The sequence below is a fragment of the Crotalus tigris genome, unplaced genomic scaffold (assembly GCF_016545835.1).
Source record: "Crotalus tigris isolate CLP2741 ecotype Arizona unplaced genomic scaffold, ASM1654583v1 scf7180000017814.3102382, whole genome shotgun sequence".
Lineage (NCBI taxonomy): Eukaryota > Metazoa > Chordata > Lepidosauria > Squamata > Viperidae > Crotalus > Crotalus tigris.
Genome location: NW_024096652.1, coordinates 699,511 through 716,550, shown reverse-complemented (window position 1 = coordinate 716,550; position 17,040 = coordinate 699,511). Strand labels below are relative to the sequence as shown.

General features: G+C 38.0%; 1 protein-coding gene across 1 annotated transcript in view; it reads right to left on the bottom strand.

The window, feature by feature from the left end:
• Positions 1–17,040, bottom strand: part of LOC120307736 (tyrosine-protein phosphatase non-receptor type 13-like) — a 103,458-nt gene that overhangs the window by 36,042 nt on the left and 50,376 nt on the right. Inside the window, exons 3-5 of the mRNA XM_039342816.1 lie at positions 11,602–11,771; positions 9,508–9,573; positions 6,723–6,908 (exon numbers count right to left, since the gene is read on the bottom strand). Of these exons, the coding sequence (XP_039198750.1) occupies positions 6,723–6,908; positions 9,508–9,573; positions 11,602–11,771 (422 nt within the window). The remainder of the gene's footprint in view (positions 1–6,722; positions 6,909–9,507; positions 9,574–11,601; positions 11,772–17,040) is intronic.

The window sequence follows — 17,040 nt, the reverse complement described above, 5'->3', positions numbered from 1 at the left end:
CGACACTTTGCTTCTCATCCAAGAAGCTTCTTCAGTTCTGATTGAAGAACTGAGGATAAAATGGAGACCACCAAGTAACCTGTCCTGAATCTCTGGAAGAAATATAAACATCTAAAAAAAATGAACAAACTGGCAAAGAAGCTAACATCTTTTATTTATTGTTCATTTATTTAATCATTGCCTGCCTTTTATTCTGAATTGACAAAATTTTAATTTAAAAAAAAACCAGAATAAAAAAAAGAAATGAAAACAGCCTGATTTCCAGAATGATTTCCAGAGCTTGGGGAAGGAACTTAGCAGAATAGGCTGTAGGCTTACTTTCTCAGAGGTTTTACCAGTGTATAAGGAGCAAAACGGAAAAGGCCAGCGCATAGCACAATTCAATATGTGGCTAAAGGAATGGTGTAAAGGGGAAGGCTTTGGATATATTAGTCACGATGTCAGTAGCTGGTCCAATCAAAAGATGTACAAAAGAGATGGTTTGCATCCATCAAAAAAAGGGACTGAGTTACTCGGCTATAAATTCACAGATTTTCTGGAGGGAAATTTAAACTAAACAGCGGGGACAGGGAGTTAATTGATACGGAACAACCCTGTCCCCGGCAATTTAAAAACTATAGGGCTATCAGTGCATGTAGCACAGATGTGTGTGTGGACAAGAATACCAACCTTGCTACCAATCAAAATGAAGCCTCTAATAGCGAGTGCCATATAAAGTGCACTAACCAAATAGGTGGTAAGACAATAGGGGAACTCAGGCACCACACAGGTTATGTAGAAAGGAAACACAGGGCCACCCACAAAGGACTCAAATGTTTATACACCAATGCACAAAGTATGAACAGCAAACAGGGTGAACTAGAAATTCAGGTTAATGAGGGCAGATACGATATTGTTGCCATTACGGAAACATGGTGGGATGAAACTCACACATGGAACACACAGCTAGAGGGATTTAAATTATTTAAAAGAAACAGACCAAATAAAAGAGGAGGTGGAGTTGCTCTCTATATAAGAAATAACTACATCTTCACAGAAATAGAGTACAACAATGATAAAAACTGTCTTGAATGCATTTGGGTCAATATAAAAGGGGGGGGGAATGACATTGCCATAGGTGTATACTACAGACCACCCAACCAAACAGAGGAAATAGATGAACTTTTTGCTAGTCAGCTAACTAAGGTATGTAGGAAGCACATCACAATAGTAATGGGGGACTTTAACTACCCTGACATCAACTGGGAGACAAACTCCGCACCAAGTGGAAGATCAAACAGGTTCCTGGCAAACCTAGCAGACAACTTTGTCTCCCAAAAAGTAGAGAATGGAACTAGGGGATTAGCCATTTTGGATCTAATTCTCACTAACAGAGATGAAATGATAGACGGTGTTGGAGCCATAGGAACCCTGGGAGGAAGTGATCATGCAATATTAGAATTCAACATTATAGAAGCACAACCAATAGAACACAGTCAAACTAGAGTCTTGGACTTCAAGAGAGCTAATTTCAATAAACTTAGAGAGGGCTTGGGAAGGATTCCATGGATGAGAATCCTCAAGGGGAAAACAACTCAAGAAGCTTGGGAAATTTTGAAAAATGAGATAATAAAAGCACAGTCTAGCACAATACCAACAAAGAGGAAAAATAACAGCTCTCAAAAGAAACCAGCATGGCTGCATAAAGAACTCTCTGACAAATTGAAAGATAAAAAGGACAAGTATAGAAAGTGGAAAGAGGGGAACATAACTAAGTCAGAATATCAGCAAATAGCCCGAGCCTGCAAAGATGAAGTGAGAAAGCCAAGGCTCAAAATGAACTGAGGCTTGCGACCAAAGTCAAAAATAACAAAAAAAGCTTCTTTCAACATGTAAAAAACAAGAAAAAAGTGAAGGAAATGATTGGTCCATTAGTGGGTGGAAGTGGCAAGAAGGTGACAAGCAACAGGGAGAAAGCAGAACTATTTAACTCATTTTTTGCATCTGTCTTTACACAAAGGGAAAAAACAGACCAACCTATCAAAAATAGTGCCACAAAAAACAAAACAGAAACACAAGTTAAGATAGGCAAGAAAATCGTTAGTGAGCACCTGTCCAGCCTAGATGAGTTCAAATCGCCAGGACCAGACGGATTACACCCCAGAGTTCTCAAGGAACTGGCAGATGTGATATCGGAGCCACTGAACTATATTTTTCAAAGATCCTGGAACACAGGGGAACTACCAGAGGACTGGAAAAGAGCTGATGTAGTTCCCATCCTCAAAAAAGGAAAAAAAATGGATCCAGGAAATTACAGACCTATCAGCCTGACCTCAATACCTGGGAAGATCCTGGAAAAGATAATCAAACAACGAATCAACGAACACCTAGAGGCAAACAAAGTCATTACTAAAAGCCAACATGGGTTTGTCAAAAATAGATCATGCCAGACAAATCTTATTGCATTCTTTGACCAAGTGACAAAATTAGTGGATCAGAGGAATGCTGTGGACATAATTTACTTGGACTTCAGTAAGGCATTTGATAAAGTAGATCACAACCTACTACTTGACAAGATAGAAAAATGTGGGGTAGACAGAACCACCACCAGATGGATCCGTAGCTGGCTGACCGGCCGTACTCAGCGAGTGGTCCTCAATGGAACTGCATCTATATGGAGGGAAGTGTGTAGTGGGGTGCCCCAGGGCTCTGTTCTGGGCCCAGTACTCTTCAACATCTTCATCAACGATTTGGATGAAGGGATAGATGGGGAACTCATCAAATTTGCAGACGACACCAAGCTGGCAGGAATAGCCAACACTCCAGAAGACAGGCTTCAGATACAGAAGGATCTGGACAGACTTGAACACTGGGCACTAACTAACAAAATGAAATTCAATGGTGAAAAAAGCAAGGTTCTACATTTAGGCAAGAAAAACCAAATGCACAAGTACAGCATAGGTGGCACCATGCTCAATAGTAGTAACTGTGAGAGGGACCTCGGAGTCCTAGTAGACAATCACCTAAATATGAGCCAGCAGTGTGCTGCAGCTGCCAAAAAGGCCAACACAGTGCTAGGCTGCATTAACAGAGGGATAGAATCAAGATCACGTGAAGTATTAATACCACTTTTCAATGCCTTGGTAAGGCCACACTTGGAATACTGCATCCAGTTTTGGTCACCACGATGTAAAAAAGATGTTGAGACTCTAGAAAGAGTACAGAGAAGAGCAACAAAGATGATTAGGGGACTGGAGGCTAAAACATATAAGGAACGGTTGCTAGAATTGGGTATGTCTAGTTTAACGAAGAGAAGGACAAGGGGGGACATGATAGCAGTATTCCAATATCTCAGGGGCTGCCATAAAGAAGAGGGAATTAAGCTATTTTCCAAAGCACCTGAAGGCAGGACAAGAAGCAACGGGTGGAAACTAATCAAGGAGAGAAGCAACCTAGAACTAAGGAGAAACTTCCTGACAGTGAGAACAATTAATCAGTGGAACAGCTTGCCTCCAGAAGCAGTAAATGCTCCAACACTGGAAGTTTTTAAGAAGAGACTGGACAGCCATTTGTCCGAAATGGTGTAGGGTTTCCTGCCCGAGCAGGGGGTTGGACTAGATGACCTCCAAGGTCCCTTCCAACTTTACTACTATTACTATTACTAACAGCCTAAATTAAAATGTAGATTGAATTATCAAGCAGCAAAAATTGAGATTTGCTACTGAGGAAGCAAACTGAACCGTAATGCTGCATACTGGAAGCACACAACTTTTGTCAACTCTCAGGATGATACACTTCTATGTAGCATGTTCAAAGGATGTAACTTTCCTGTTACAAAGCCAGCGCTTTGGAATGTGTAATTTTCCAAATTACATTAATTTAGAAATTAAATTAAAATTAATTTTAATTTTCTAATTAAACAAACAGAAAGTAATACATACAGTTATCTGATCACATTAGATGCATGTTTCCAGTGCAACTGAAAGACACGATACTTATCTTCAGTGACTTTTGCAGATATAAATCTAAAGGAAGTTTTATGCAGCAATTAACAGATCTGTGAGAACCAATTAATTGTGTAAACAGACCTTCTGGAAAGAATCTCTGGGTATAATTCAAAGTGCTGCTTTTGACTTATAAAGGACCCGCATCTAAAGGACTGCCTTCTCCTATCAGAACCTAGCTATGTGAAAAAATGCTCCTAGTAGAAGCTATTTGTGCTACAGATAGGATAAAAGCTGTGCTACAGACAGCTTTTCAATCTTGGTTTCTAAAACCTCTAGAATAGGGGTTCCCCTGGGGGTGTGAGACGATATTCCAGGGGGCGCAAAACCCTGGGTTTAGAAGTTTCAAAATTATAGTGTATATGCATAATTTGTTGTCGTTATTTTGAACTTTGTAAGGGGTGTGAGAATATATCAGAAGCATTCTAGGGGTGTGGGATATAGAAAAGGTTGGGAACCACTGCTTTAGAAGCTGGTCTGATGTCCTTAGGATGGGCCCTCCAGAAAATAGTAAAAACTACTTCTTCTGGATGGTCATGGAGAAAGACTGCACCATCTGGAATAGGATTTTATTAGCTATTTTATTAGTAGTAGACATTGTCTTGTGGCTTTTGCTTAATTTATGTAAATATATTGTGTGCCTTTTTTATTGTGGGCATTTTAACTATGTTTTTATGTTGCATGCTGCCATAAGCCTAATATAACAAATTAAATCAATAACAGGAACATACAAATGCTATTTGCTTTATTAATGTCAGGCACGAAGAATCAGGACCACACATTAAGCTCCGGTTAAGCTGATTTATTTCCCATGCCTACACTACACAAGAATCTCATCAACTAATGGTCAGTGCTAAATTGGCGCTAGATAAGAGTTAATGGAATTCAAGAGGGACTGGATTAGACCACTTGTGGAAATGTAATGACTCCAGGCTGATTCCTCTCTTAATTCTACCCCCAAGCTCTGCCTGTCCTTTTCCTACTACAATCAACTTAATGGAAAAATGTTATTTTTGGGGACATTCCATAAACCACACATCCAGTTGACTAAAATGAGCAGATGAACTTCTGGGGCAGAGTGATTTGGAAAGGTGTGAGAAACCAGTTGTCCAGAACAGCAATGACTCACAGCCAGAACTTGTAAGAACAATCCTTATCTAAAAGGTGGGGCTCTAATCGCAGCTTCTGCAAAGTTCTTTCCCAGATTCTCACATCTTTGCAGAACATATGATTAGAAAGAAAAGAAAAGAGCTAATAACTGAAAGATTCAATAAGAAGTTGAGAGAAATTAAAGTAGCAAGAGCTACTAATGGAGTATGATAGATTCCTCAACATAAATAAAAGGGAACCTTGGTCAGAATTTTGACTAGCTTGTATTAATTGAAATTATTTGCCTTGGCTCTTGAAAGGGGTTACAAATTTAACTGGCAGTATTCTCACTGTCTGTACAATAATTTAATGGCTTGCTAATTAAAGCCCCTTTGTCAAGCATCCTCAGAATGAAAGACAAACTTTTCAAAATGATTCAGTACCAATCATTCCAAGCAGTGATGCAGGCAAATTAACAGTAGTAATAATAATAATAACACAAAGACGTGCAAATAGAATAGAATGCAAGTGGACCTGGCAAAAGAAAACAAGAGTAGTACCATAGCAAAAGGTGCTTTCGGTACAGTGACAAAACATTTGAGGCACCATTGAACATCATTAATATTGACAAATTCACCATCACTCAACTGCAAAAGGCAGCTTTACTGGAAACAGCTTCCATCCTGGGACGATATCTATAACACCTTCAAACATCCACATCTGCCCTATCCTAGGTCCCTGGGAAGGACTCAAAAGGTGGACAAAAATGCCAAATCGAGCCTGAACATCTGGCTGACTGTGTGATGAACCGAAATAGATTTAAATGGCTGAATTCTCACAGCATTACCAACTTTTAACAGTTTTACAAGAGTCGCAGTGGCATAGTGGTTAGAATGCAGTATTGCAGGCTAATTCTGCAGACTGCCAGCAGTTCGATTCTCACCAGCTCAAGGTTGACTCAGCCTTCCATCCTTCCGAGGTCGGTAAAATAAGGACCCAGATTGCTGGGGGCAATATGCTGACTCTATAAACCCATTGGAGAGGGCTGTAAAGCACTGTGAAGCGGCATATAAATCTCAGTACTATTGCCATTTTGCAAGATTTTGGCAATGTCATCAGGATCCTGGGGGCAGAGTCAAAAGAGGAATCAGCCTGGAGTTGTTACATTCGCACAAGCCATCCAAGTCCAGCCCCTCTTGAATTCTGTTAATTCTTATCCCATTTAGCACTAACTGTTAGCTGACTAGATTCCTGTGTATAGGCATCAGCAATAAATCAGCTTAACTGGAATTTAACACGTGGTCCTGATTCTTCGTGCTTGACATATATTCTAAGAAAATTTAAGGGAGGAGCTTTCTGCTGACCAAACTTTCCAAACTTTGCCGCTGCTGGAGAGCAGCCTTTCCCTCCTGGGAATCCAGACTACATTCCACCACACTGATGGATGATCAGGACAGGGAACAAGGCTTTTACCAAAGAGACAGTGAGTAAGTCCTGAATTTTTTACAGTGTTTTGCCAGTCTCAGCTTTAGGAACTACTTAAGCCCAAGTGTCATGCTGTCCAGCAAGAAATGATGGTGATGACAAGCACAGGAATTTTTATTTTCAGTGACTCCATTCAAGGTGATAGAAGGAAATGTAAACACTTACCGCAGGAAAACTCCCCAGAACCAGTTTGACTAACTGTTTCACATATGAGAAAGAAGGTGCACAGTTGCTGTTCCGTATGTGAGCACTACAGGCATCAAGAACGGTCCGTACAGATACACGAGCATAAGCAGTATCTTCACACATACCAAGGAGAATGCTGTTCAGATGATCTCCAAGTTTGATTGGCTGATATTAAAAAAATACATGTATGATAAAAATCCAGTTATTGTCTCCTTGTCTGATTGTCTTTCTCACTTTCACACATTTCACTGAAACCTTCCAAACTTTGTGCCGAGACATATTGTTTTCAATTTCCCTCATTTAGTCCAATATATCTGCAAGACACCAGACCAAGGAAGACTCAACCAAATTAGTTTAAGAGACTTTTGAAACATCTCTCCATTCTCAACAGAACAGAAAGTTGTATTTAAAAAAAGAGTTAACAATCTTAAATTCAGTGAGTTTCATCATACACATTTAGTGTTACCCTATGTAATGGATTCCATTGTTCAGCTAGCTCTTAAGTTGTTTGTAATTCCACATGTACACTCTGTCTTAACCATCTTCTATGTGTAACAGTGATTTGATAGCACATGATCAATCAATCGATGTTGCAATGAATCACTGAAAGAGTACTATTTATGTATATTACTAAGAATTTTGTTAAAAAAGTTAAAATCAAAAAATCAGTTAATTTATATTCTATTAAATAAGGATGGACTAGGCTGGGCTACTATAGCATGGCTGCAAAAATACATCATTATTTTAAGAAACTAATCTGAGGTTCACCTCAGTGGGTCTTGGCGGTTCATAAAGATCATCAACTAATAACACACAGCAAGGTAAAATCCATAAAACGAAAATCTTAGCTGAATGGCTATATGTCTGAGTCTTTTCTTAAGTCCTAATAAAGCAAGGGTCCACCTTACAACAATGATGAAATCATATACCAGGAGAACCATAGAACTGGTGGAAAGAGACCTTTCAACTACCCATTTAATTGCTATTCCATGCAAGAAACTAACTGAAAATATCCCTAATAGTTTTGAACATATCCTGTAAAGAATTCACAAATTCCATAGGTAACTAATCTTACTATTAGGAAAGTAGAATATTTCCTAGCTGAATTATTTGTCCATGAAAGTTATCACCTGACAATTGGATCAACCAAGTACAGGGGTAGGCAACCTTGGCTCTTTTATGACTTGTGGACTTCAACTCCCAGAATTCCTGAGCCAGCATGGCTCAGCTTGGAAACCTCTCCCTTTCTCCTCAGAATGGCTGGCTCAGGAATTCTGGGAGTTGAAGTCCACGAGTCATAAAAGAGCCAAAGTTGCCTACCCCTGACCAAGTATCTACAAACATATGTGAATTTGAGCTTTTCTTAGATATACTATGCCATAACACAGAAACATTATAAAAAGAGGATCAGAAGTAATGATGCAAACGGCCTGGATATCTGTAGCAAATTGAGTTTACAATTAAAGGACAACTCCCATGCTCATGGGAAGGACATAATATTTTTTCTGGACTTACTAGCTGATTTTTGCGTTTTCTGCTGGAAAAGCACAATACATATATTCATTTATATTCTCCTCATTCAAATTTTTCTGGGTGTATCCTTACCTGATATTTTTATGAGCTTGTAATATTTTTATGCATGTACAGTATTTAGATTTAGATACTGTATTTCACTGTCAAGCTTGAAAGTGGCTGGCTGGCTACTGTCTTAAGGCATACCCTGTCCTGAATTTCTTATCTAGACAACTATTTTTCCAATCTATTTGTTCCTTGGCAGCCATATAACTTTTTTTTTTTATTGAAAATTTTTATAAATTTTACAAAAAAACAGAAAAAAAATACGATTCAAAACCAAAAAACAACATATACAAAAAACTAAACATAACATCCCCTTCCCCATCCCCCCCAAAAACACCCCCCCTTCCCCCCCCTGAGCTTCCCAGAGCAGAATATAGGCTTAATTAAAAAGGAATTAAAAAAAATTATATATAAAAAAGAAAAAAAAATTAAGACTGAAATATATATATATAAAAATAAAAATTATGAAAAAGCAATATGATATTTTTTTATATCCAATTTAAATTGTATAAATTCTATCCATTTATCCCAAACAGCAAGAAATTTCTCTTGCGTTTGTTCCTTTAAAAAAGCCGAAATCTTTGCCATTTCTGCCAGATAAGACACTTTGAAAAACCATTCCTGCAGTGTAGGCAAGGATTCCTTCTTCCAATATTGTCCTACTAACAGCCTTGCGGCTGTAATCAAATTTAACATCAATATAACCTCCTTTGTATCACAATCAGTAATTATACCCAACAAAAATAGCTGCGGAGTAAATTTTACCCTCTTTCTGAAAATTCTCTGAATATTCCACCATATCTTAATCCAAAATGCTTTTATCTCTCTGCACGACCACCAAATATGATAATAGGTGGCATCCAAGCAACCACATCTCCAACATTTAGGCTGTAAGTCCGGGTACATGAAAGACATTTTTTAACTTTTTAAGATAGCCTCTCCTCTTAGTCTTTCTTTCCTTAACAACTCCCAATTTGGAACCAGTTCTTCCCATTTCTACTCAAGAGTTCAAAGGTCAAGAGAAAGGCTAATCATTGTTCTTCCACCTTCTCCTTTTCTTTAGTAATCTGATCTGTTCTTTGGAACCAAAGTGTGGGAGGGGGGAGTGAGTTAAGTTATTAAGCTTTATTGGGTCTGCAGTTTCTGTATTATGGACTAATTATATTATTTTTTTCCCACTATTTACCTGGCTTTCTGGAACATCGTAGTCAGCTCCCCAATAAAGGGTCATTCCAAGAGAATAAATGTGGATCTGCAACACAACACAGCCAAAATGATACCAGTGGAATTAATGCTGTAGCAAATATTGTAAGAAGAATTTTATTTATGACAGAACTGAAGCAGACAAAAAAAATGGAGTGTTTCTGAAAAGGCACCAAAAGACTTCTAACTATATGAGTATCGAATCATGTGAAACAGCTGCTGCACAAAACACTTTCTTACATAAACATTTTCATTAAAAAAAAATCTTTCTCTTTTCTGGAGCAAGAAAGGTACTGATTTTAAAACCTATTATCTTTTGGTTCTAATTTAGAGAGTGACCAAAACTGCATTCTTTGTCTGTCTAGCATTCTGCCAGAAAAGTATCCAAGTACACAATTTCTTTGGTTTGGAGAGGGAATCATAACCAAAAGACTCATGCAACCCTGTCATTGTGTTCCTGGAGGTGATTATAAATGTGAATTGGTTTTTGCGGCTAGCATTTTTGTGGGACACACTCATATTTCAAGAAAAAAGCTGAAAATAAAGCAGACTTCAGCTGAGAAGGTTCTTTCATAAACAATTGAAACACACACACACATATACAGTAAATATGTATGTGTATATGTATATACACACACACATGCCTATGTATAAGGTACACACATATACATATAAGCATATTTTTCTGCTGAAATCTATTTTTTCACTACATAAAACTAAATGCAAACTACAGTTTGCTTGATGGTAAAGTATTAATTTTGCTAAAACAAAAAAATTTCCGTCTTAGAACAGTAATTTTATCTTAACTATCTTATCTTAACTTGGAAAGTGTTGGGAAAGTGTTAGAAAAAAAACACTCTGCCTGCAACTTCTATTTCAGTGGAAAAAATGGAAATAAATTAAAGACAAGGAATGGAAATGTACATGTAATTTGCCCAGTTAAAAGCTTAGTTGACATGTAATGATCAAATTATGGCTTGGCTATCATTATTTGCCTAAGTTACTAGAGGAACAGCCACATTAAAATCACAGAACTTAATCTGCAGTATGGATATTCCACATCCTAACCATGACCTAAGCTTATAAAAATTATATGATGAGGACTGCTTGTTACAAATGCCAAGCTTGCTTTACAAATACTGTCACACCAATTTACACATTTTCATAATAGTTAATTAATTAAATGTATTTGTATGCTGATTCTCAAATCTCGAAACAATATATGTGCATAGGTTCAATAAATACATAGGTAGTCCTTGATTTATGACAATTGAGACATTTGTTAAGTGAGTTTTGCCCCATTTTATGACCTTTCTTGCCACAGTTGTTAAGTGAATATGGCTTTTCCATTGATTTTGCTTGTCAGAAGGTCGCAAAAAGTGATCACATGATCACGGGACACTGCAACCATCATAACTATGAATCAGTTATCAAGCATCTGAATTTTGATCACATTGACCACAGGGATACTGCAACAGTCTAAGTGTGAAAAATGGTCATAAGTCACTTTTTTCAATGTCTTGTAACTTTGAACGGCCACTAAATGAACTGTTATAAATCAAGGACTACCTGTATGTGATAGAATTCAATCTACTTTTCCGTAAGAGCATATACTAAGACAGTGGTTCTCAACCTTTCTAATGCCGTGACCCCATAATACATTCCCCATGTTGTGGTGACCCCCAACCACTTATACATCACCGGGTGCCAGGGGCGTGGCCAAAGAAAAGGGGGAAAAAATGGCGGACAGCCTTGTTTGGCGACCCCCGTGAAATGGTCGTTCAACCCCAAATGGGGTCCCGACCCACAGGTTGAGAACCACTGTACTAAGATAACGGAGAAAGATTTTCAACACAAGCTACATTGTTGCTGTTTTTGACTAATGGCAAAAAAGTTAACACACACTCAGTCAATTTTCTATTACTAGAGCATTGCTTCTTGAGAAAGAAATTAATTTTTAACAAGCTCCACAGCCTGAAAGCAGTTTGAAAGCCCTTGGAATAACCTATATTACCATTCTTTTCTCATTTTACTAAATGCAGTCTAAAGAAATACATCAGGAGTGAAAACGCTGTACCTTTTCAACATCAGAAACAGATAAGAGTGACTGATTTTTGAGAACTTCTGGTTCTGTGAATGCTTGCAGATCTTGATTAGAAACATTTTTATCTGTAAAAGATACGCTGCCAGATGGAAGCAGCAGAAGAGACCACGGAGATATGAGAAAGCCCAGAGCAGTTGGATCAGCTGTATTTGAAAAACAGAAAGATCTAATTAGCAAGTCAAACAGCAGATCAAGATTACTTTTATATATTCATTCAAGAGAGACAGTGTAAATTAAAATAAACAAGAAGAGTTTCTTGTCCAAACGTAGACCAATGATTCACTAATAAAAATTTTAGGACTTACTCATTTTTCAATACCCATCCAACAAACCCATTCTTTGAATCCAAATTCTGAAAATAATTTCTAATACATAAATATCAAAAAATGAACTTTGAATCATGTCAAAATAATGAGATATGACCTATAATGCAGAATCTGGAAGCTTCTGTAGTCTTCAGCCTGCTGAATTTTAAAGTTAAAACTAGATCTAATAAGTGGATATCTGTCAAGTATGAAGAATCAAGACCATACCTTAAGCTCCAGTTAAACTAATTTATTGCTCATTATGTCTATACACAAGAATCTTGTCAACTAATAGTCAGCACTAAATTGGCGCAGGTTAAATCCAACCCCGTGGTGGGATTCAGCCAGTTCGTACCAGTTTGGCAGAACCGGTAGCTAATTTTTTGTTGCCCAGGCCCAGAATGGACTTCCGGAAGCGGCATCCACACAGAGAACCGGTTGTTCACATATTTGAATCCCACCACTGATCCAACCCCCCCTTGACAAGAAGGGTTGGATTTAAATTTACTTATTTATAACATACTGTTCATCTTGCCACTCAATAATTTGTTTTGATGATAAATTATTTCCTCTTTTAGGACACATACATCTATATCAGTGATGACGAACCTTTTAGAGACCGAGTGCCCAAACTGCAACCAAAAACCCATTTATGCATCGTCGGGTGCCGGGTGGGTGTGGCTATTGGGTGGGTGTGGCCCATTGGGTGGGAGTGGCTGCGGTGGTAACGGCAGACTGGGCGGGACTAAAAAGTTCAATCAATCAATTCCAACTTTGCAAGATCTTTTTTTTTCCCGCAAGAAGTTGAAATTGACTGATTGATTGAACCTTCTTTTTTTGCACACGGCGGCAGAGGCCTAAAGCAAAAAGGTTTTATAAAACCCAGCTGAAGGCCTAGGACTGGGGTGACGGCACGTGTGCCCACAGAGAGGGCTCTGAGTGCCGCCTCTGGCACCCGTGCCATAGGTTCACCACCACTGATCTATATACTGCCTATATTTCTTTTAATACACACATTTGTGTTTATTTTTACTAGAATTCTACAGAAGTCTAGAACTTATGCTCATTTGGACATAAAGTGAATTAGGAAGCCTTCTAAAATCCTTGTACCCTTATTTATAAATCAGGTCATTGATCCAAGTCAGCTTGTTTATTATCTTCAGTAAATAATACTCACAGAATTCCTCATTAACAAAGTAGATAATGTGTCATGCATTTAATACAGTTGGTTTCAATTCCACATTTAATCATTTTAGGGATTAAATTGATTAAAACCGACTTACTAACTAAAAATAATTAAAATGGTGCTTCTGAGATGTCCTTTGTTAAAACAAAGAATTTAATTGATAGAGCGAAGGAGTTATATCGGAAGAAGAGAGACACAAGAACTTCCATTCATGTTCCATAAATAATATTGCTATAAAGCAAAACAAACACTGAAATAATGCAGCCTACATTTGACCTTTCAAAACAGGCAAATGTTTACCATGAAAAATGGCTATTCTTGTAATAATAAAATCTCTCTGTGTAGAACTTGTCAAACATACTACTTACAATGCATATAAGTTTTTCTAATGATTAACCTGTGTCTGATTGTACTAGAGCAGGGTGTCCAACTGCCGGCCCATGGGCTGGTTGTATCATGCGGAGGCCGGGCCCACCCCAGCTCTGGCAATGCGAAAAAAGTCATGATACGCCGCCACATGTCACGTGATGTGGCGAGTTTGACACTCGTGTACTAGAGGAATGATAGGATCCATTGAACCTAATATTGAACCTTGGGCCATCAAAAGGAGCTAATTGAGGGCAGATTCAGAACAAATGAAACTACTTTTTAACATAATACATGGTTAAAGAATGATATTTGTTATTACAAATGAATTGGTGGCCAACTTGAATGGCTTTAAAATGAATGGACAAAATCACAGATAATACTCTTATCAGCTGCCTCAGAGAAATTTTATTATCCCACGTTTTGGAAGCAGTGTAGCTCTAAATACCAGTTTCTGGAAAAAAATCACTAAGAAGTTAGTATTTCATTCATATTCCAGCTGTGGACTTCTTGTAAAACTTGGCTTATTCATTGGGGGGGGGGGGGGGGCAAAATGCTGAACCAGACATTTCCTTTTGCTCTGATTCAGCAGAGATCTTTTCAATATCCTTAAATTTTAATCGAACAGATGGTTTGTTACCGAGAAGCTCATTTTGGGCTCATACGCTGTGTATGATTTAGTGACTGGCAAATGGTAATAGCCAGATGTAAACCATTTTATAGCAAGAGGAGAAAGTTTGTCTTCTGATCCTGAAGCAGCTACAGGACACTAGGCTTCCTCTATCATAGATAGCATTGGTTGACTCTGCTGTTGTAATGCAGTCATAATGAAGGCAGAAAACCTGAAACTGGAGAAAACTATTTAGGTTCCATATATGTATGAAGCTCTTAGAAAATATCCTCCTTAAGAATATCCACTAAGCAACATGACTGTCTAATTTCTGCCAGGAAGTAAAAACTTTATAAAGGCCTCTGAGATCAGGTAATTTAACTTTTGGTAACTGTTGATTTTTCTGAGTGTTTCGCTGTTTTTATGTTCTCTTATGTGGTTTTAAGCACGGTACGTCTCTGAGTTTATTAATGATCATCACCCATATGCACAGGTAGAAACAAGCAATGGACATATATTGTAGCCTGTTTGATAATAACCATGTTCCTGTGTCTGAGGAAAAAGGGAATGCCACTTTTAAGATAGAACTTGCTGCTGACCTTTATATATTTCCAAAAACATTTATAGAAATAACTTTTGTTCCACTTCCATTGCAGGTCAGTTAATCGTTTTAAAGCAATTAATATAAATCAGATCACTGATGCAAGTCAATTTGCTATCTGATGGTGATGGAGTGAAAAAGCAAAAAGGAGTATTACACAACACAATGCTGATTTAATGATAAAACCACATAACTTCAGTGAGGTATACACAAATGTTCAACTTGCTGTTTCACAACTTAGTAGCAAATAAAATCTTGCTGTTTTGGGAAGTAGCCCATACAGTTATGTCGAAGAGGATGTAAAATTGTAAGTAAGAAGGAAAAAAATTAAATAAGACCAGTGTTTTTAAAATGTTCCTTTCACATGAAAGGACTTGCTACACATTTGATATTTTTAGCACTGTATGAAAGTACAGCTTAACATTAGGGTAAACTCCAAAAGGAATCAAATAGTCTCAAATCTCAATTTATTTTTAGGCAAACTCAGACCTGTCTATACATTTGGCAACATTATGGTCCAGGGTGTCTGTTCAGGACATTTTTTATCAACAGAAAGAAGGCTGAACATCCATGACAAAGCACTAAGCCATATATAATAAATTAAAATCTACTCCTGAAATCAAATCAGTTTTCTTCAGGTGTTATCAAAAGGAACCTTCTAGTGCCTTCAGACATCCAACCCAATAATTGATGCTTTCGTTTTATTTCTACATTTGACAACAAACAGCAAAACAAATTACAGTCCTGTATACCATCTTTATTCACATGGCCCTCAGAGGCATTCTTAACTCTTCCAATTATTCCAATATGAAATATTCTTTTGTCTTGCTGAAATAATCAAGTAAACTATCTGCTGTTGTCTGGACTACCACTGATAATAGAGAAAACACTACTAGACATACAATTCAACAGAAAATAATGTTCTGTATAGGTAGTCCTCGACTTACAACAGTTAATTTAGTGACCGTTGGAAGTTACAACAGCACTGAAAAAAAGTAACATATGACTGTATTTTCACACCATTACAGGATCCCCAGGGTCAAGTGATCAAAATTCAGACTCTTGGCAACTGACTTATATTTATGATGGTTTGCAGTGTCCCAGGGTCTTGTGATCAACTTTTGCAAAATTCTGGCAAGCAAAGTCAATGGGGAAGCCAAATTCACTTTACAACTGTGCTACTAATTTAACAACTGTGGCAAGAAGACCGTAAAAATGGGGCAAAATGTGCCTTGCTTAGGAAGAGAAATTTTGGACTCAATTGTGGTCGTAAGGACTACCTGTATCAGCAATATGCTTTCAAATTTCAAATGAGCCCACTACAGTAAAATCTTGATTAAATTATTGTCAACACACACACACACACACACACACACACACACACACACACACACACACACACGAAGTCCCTTTGTTCCCTCATACAAGCAGAGATGGAAAGGTTACAGCAGGGGTGCTCAACTCCCGGTCCATGGACTGGTACCGGGCTGCAGAATGCCAGCAGCCGGTCCGCACAAACAAGCAAAGCCCCATCCGTGGGATGCAGGCAGCACACAAAACCACGCCTCCTCTGGTCCATGGAAAAACCTTTGGGTTATAGAACTCTAGGCCTTTGGACTGATATTTTGTAAAACGGGCATCCAGTAGATCCACCACGTATCTTAACAGTGTTCCATTTTCCACTGTAAACAATTCTTCAAATCTGAGGATGGCTTGGGCCTAAACCTACTCAGCAAGTGTGGAGATCATTGTGAAGCAACAAAGGAAGGCTACAAAATAAACTAAACTTTTTGCTATAATGCACTTGGGATCTCTTCTGTCTCTCTCTGAGCATATGTCAAAACTGTGTTGAAAATGGCATTGTAAGCACTTTGACCAGACCTTGGCCGCTGCTCATCTAGAAGAAAAAAGTATAAAACCAGTGTCTGCAAAACATATTGGAGGAAAACATTTTAAAGGTTACAAAACAACTGCGTATAGACGTGGATTTAATTTTTAAAAAATACACCTGGCAGAAACAACAAAGACAACAAAAGCTTTTGGGGATTCAGAGATCCAGCAGTTCCACTGTGAGGTTTCTTACGTTTGCCAAACAAAAATCAGCCAAATAAACAGAACCGAGTGCCAAGTTTCTTGAGAAACAAGTACAAAGAATCTTAATAGGAAAAATGTGAAAGACAAGGCAGGGGGAATGGCATGAAAACCAACCCTTTCATAATTCACTCATAGAGTCGGAGACGGAGACTGCATGAAATCAAGGCATAATCAGCAAAATGAACATTGTATAAGTCTTGTATATAGAAAGTTACCATATAGGAGAACCAACTTGGATAGAACCTTCTAT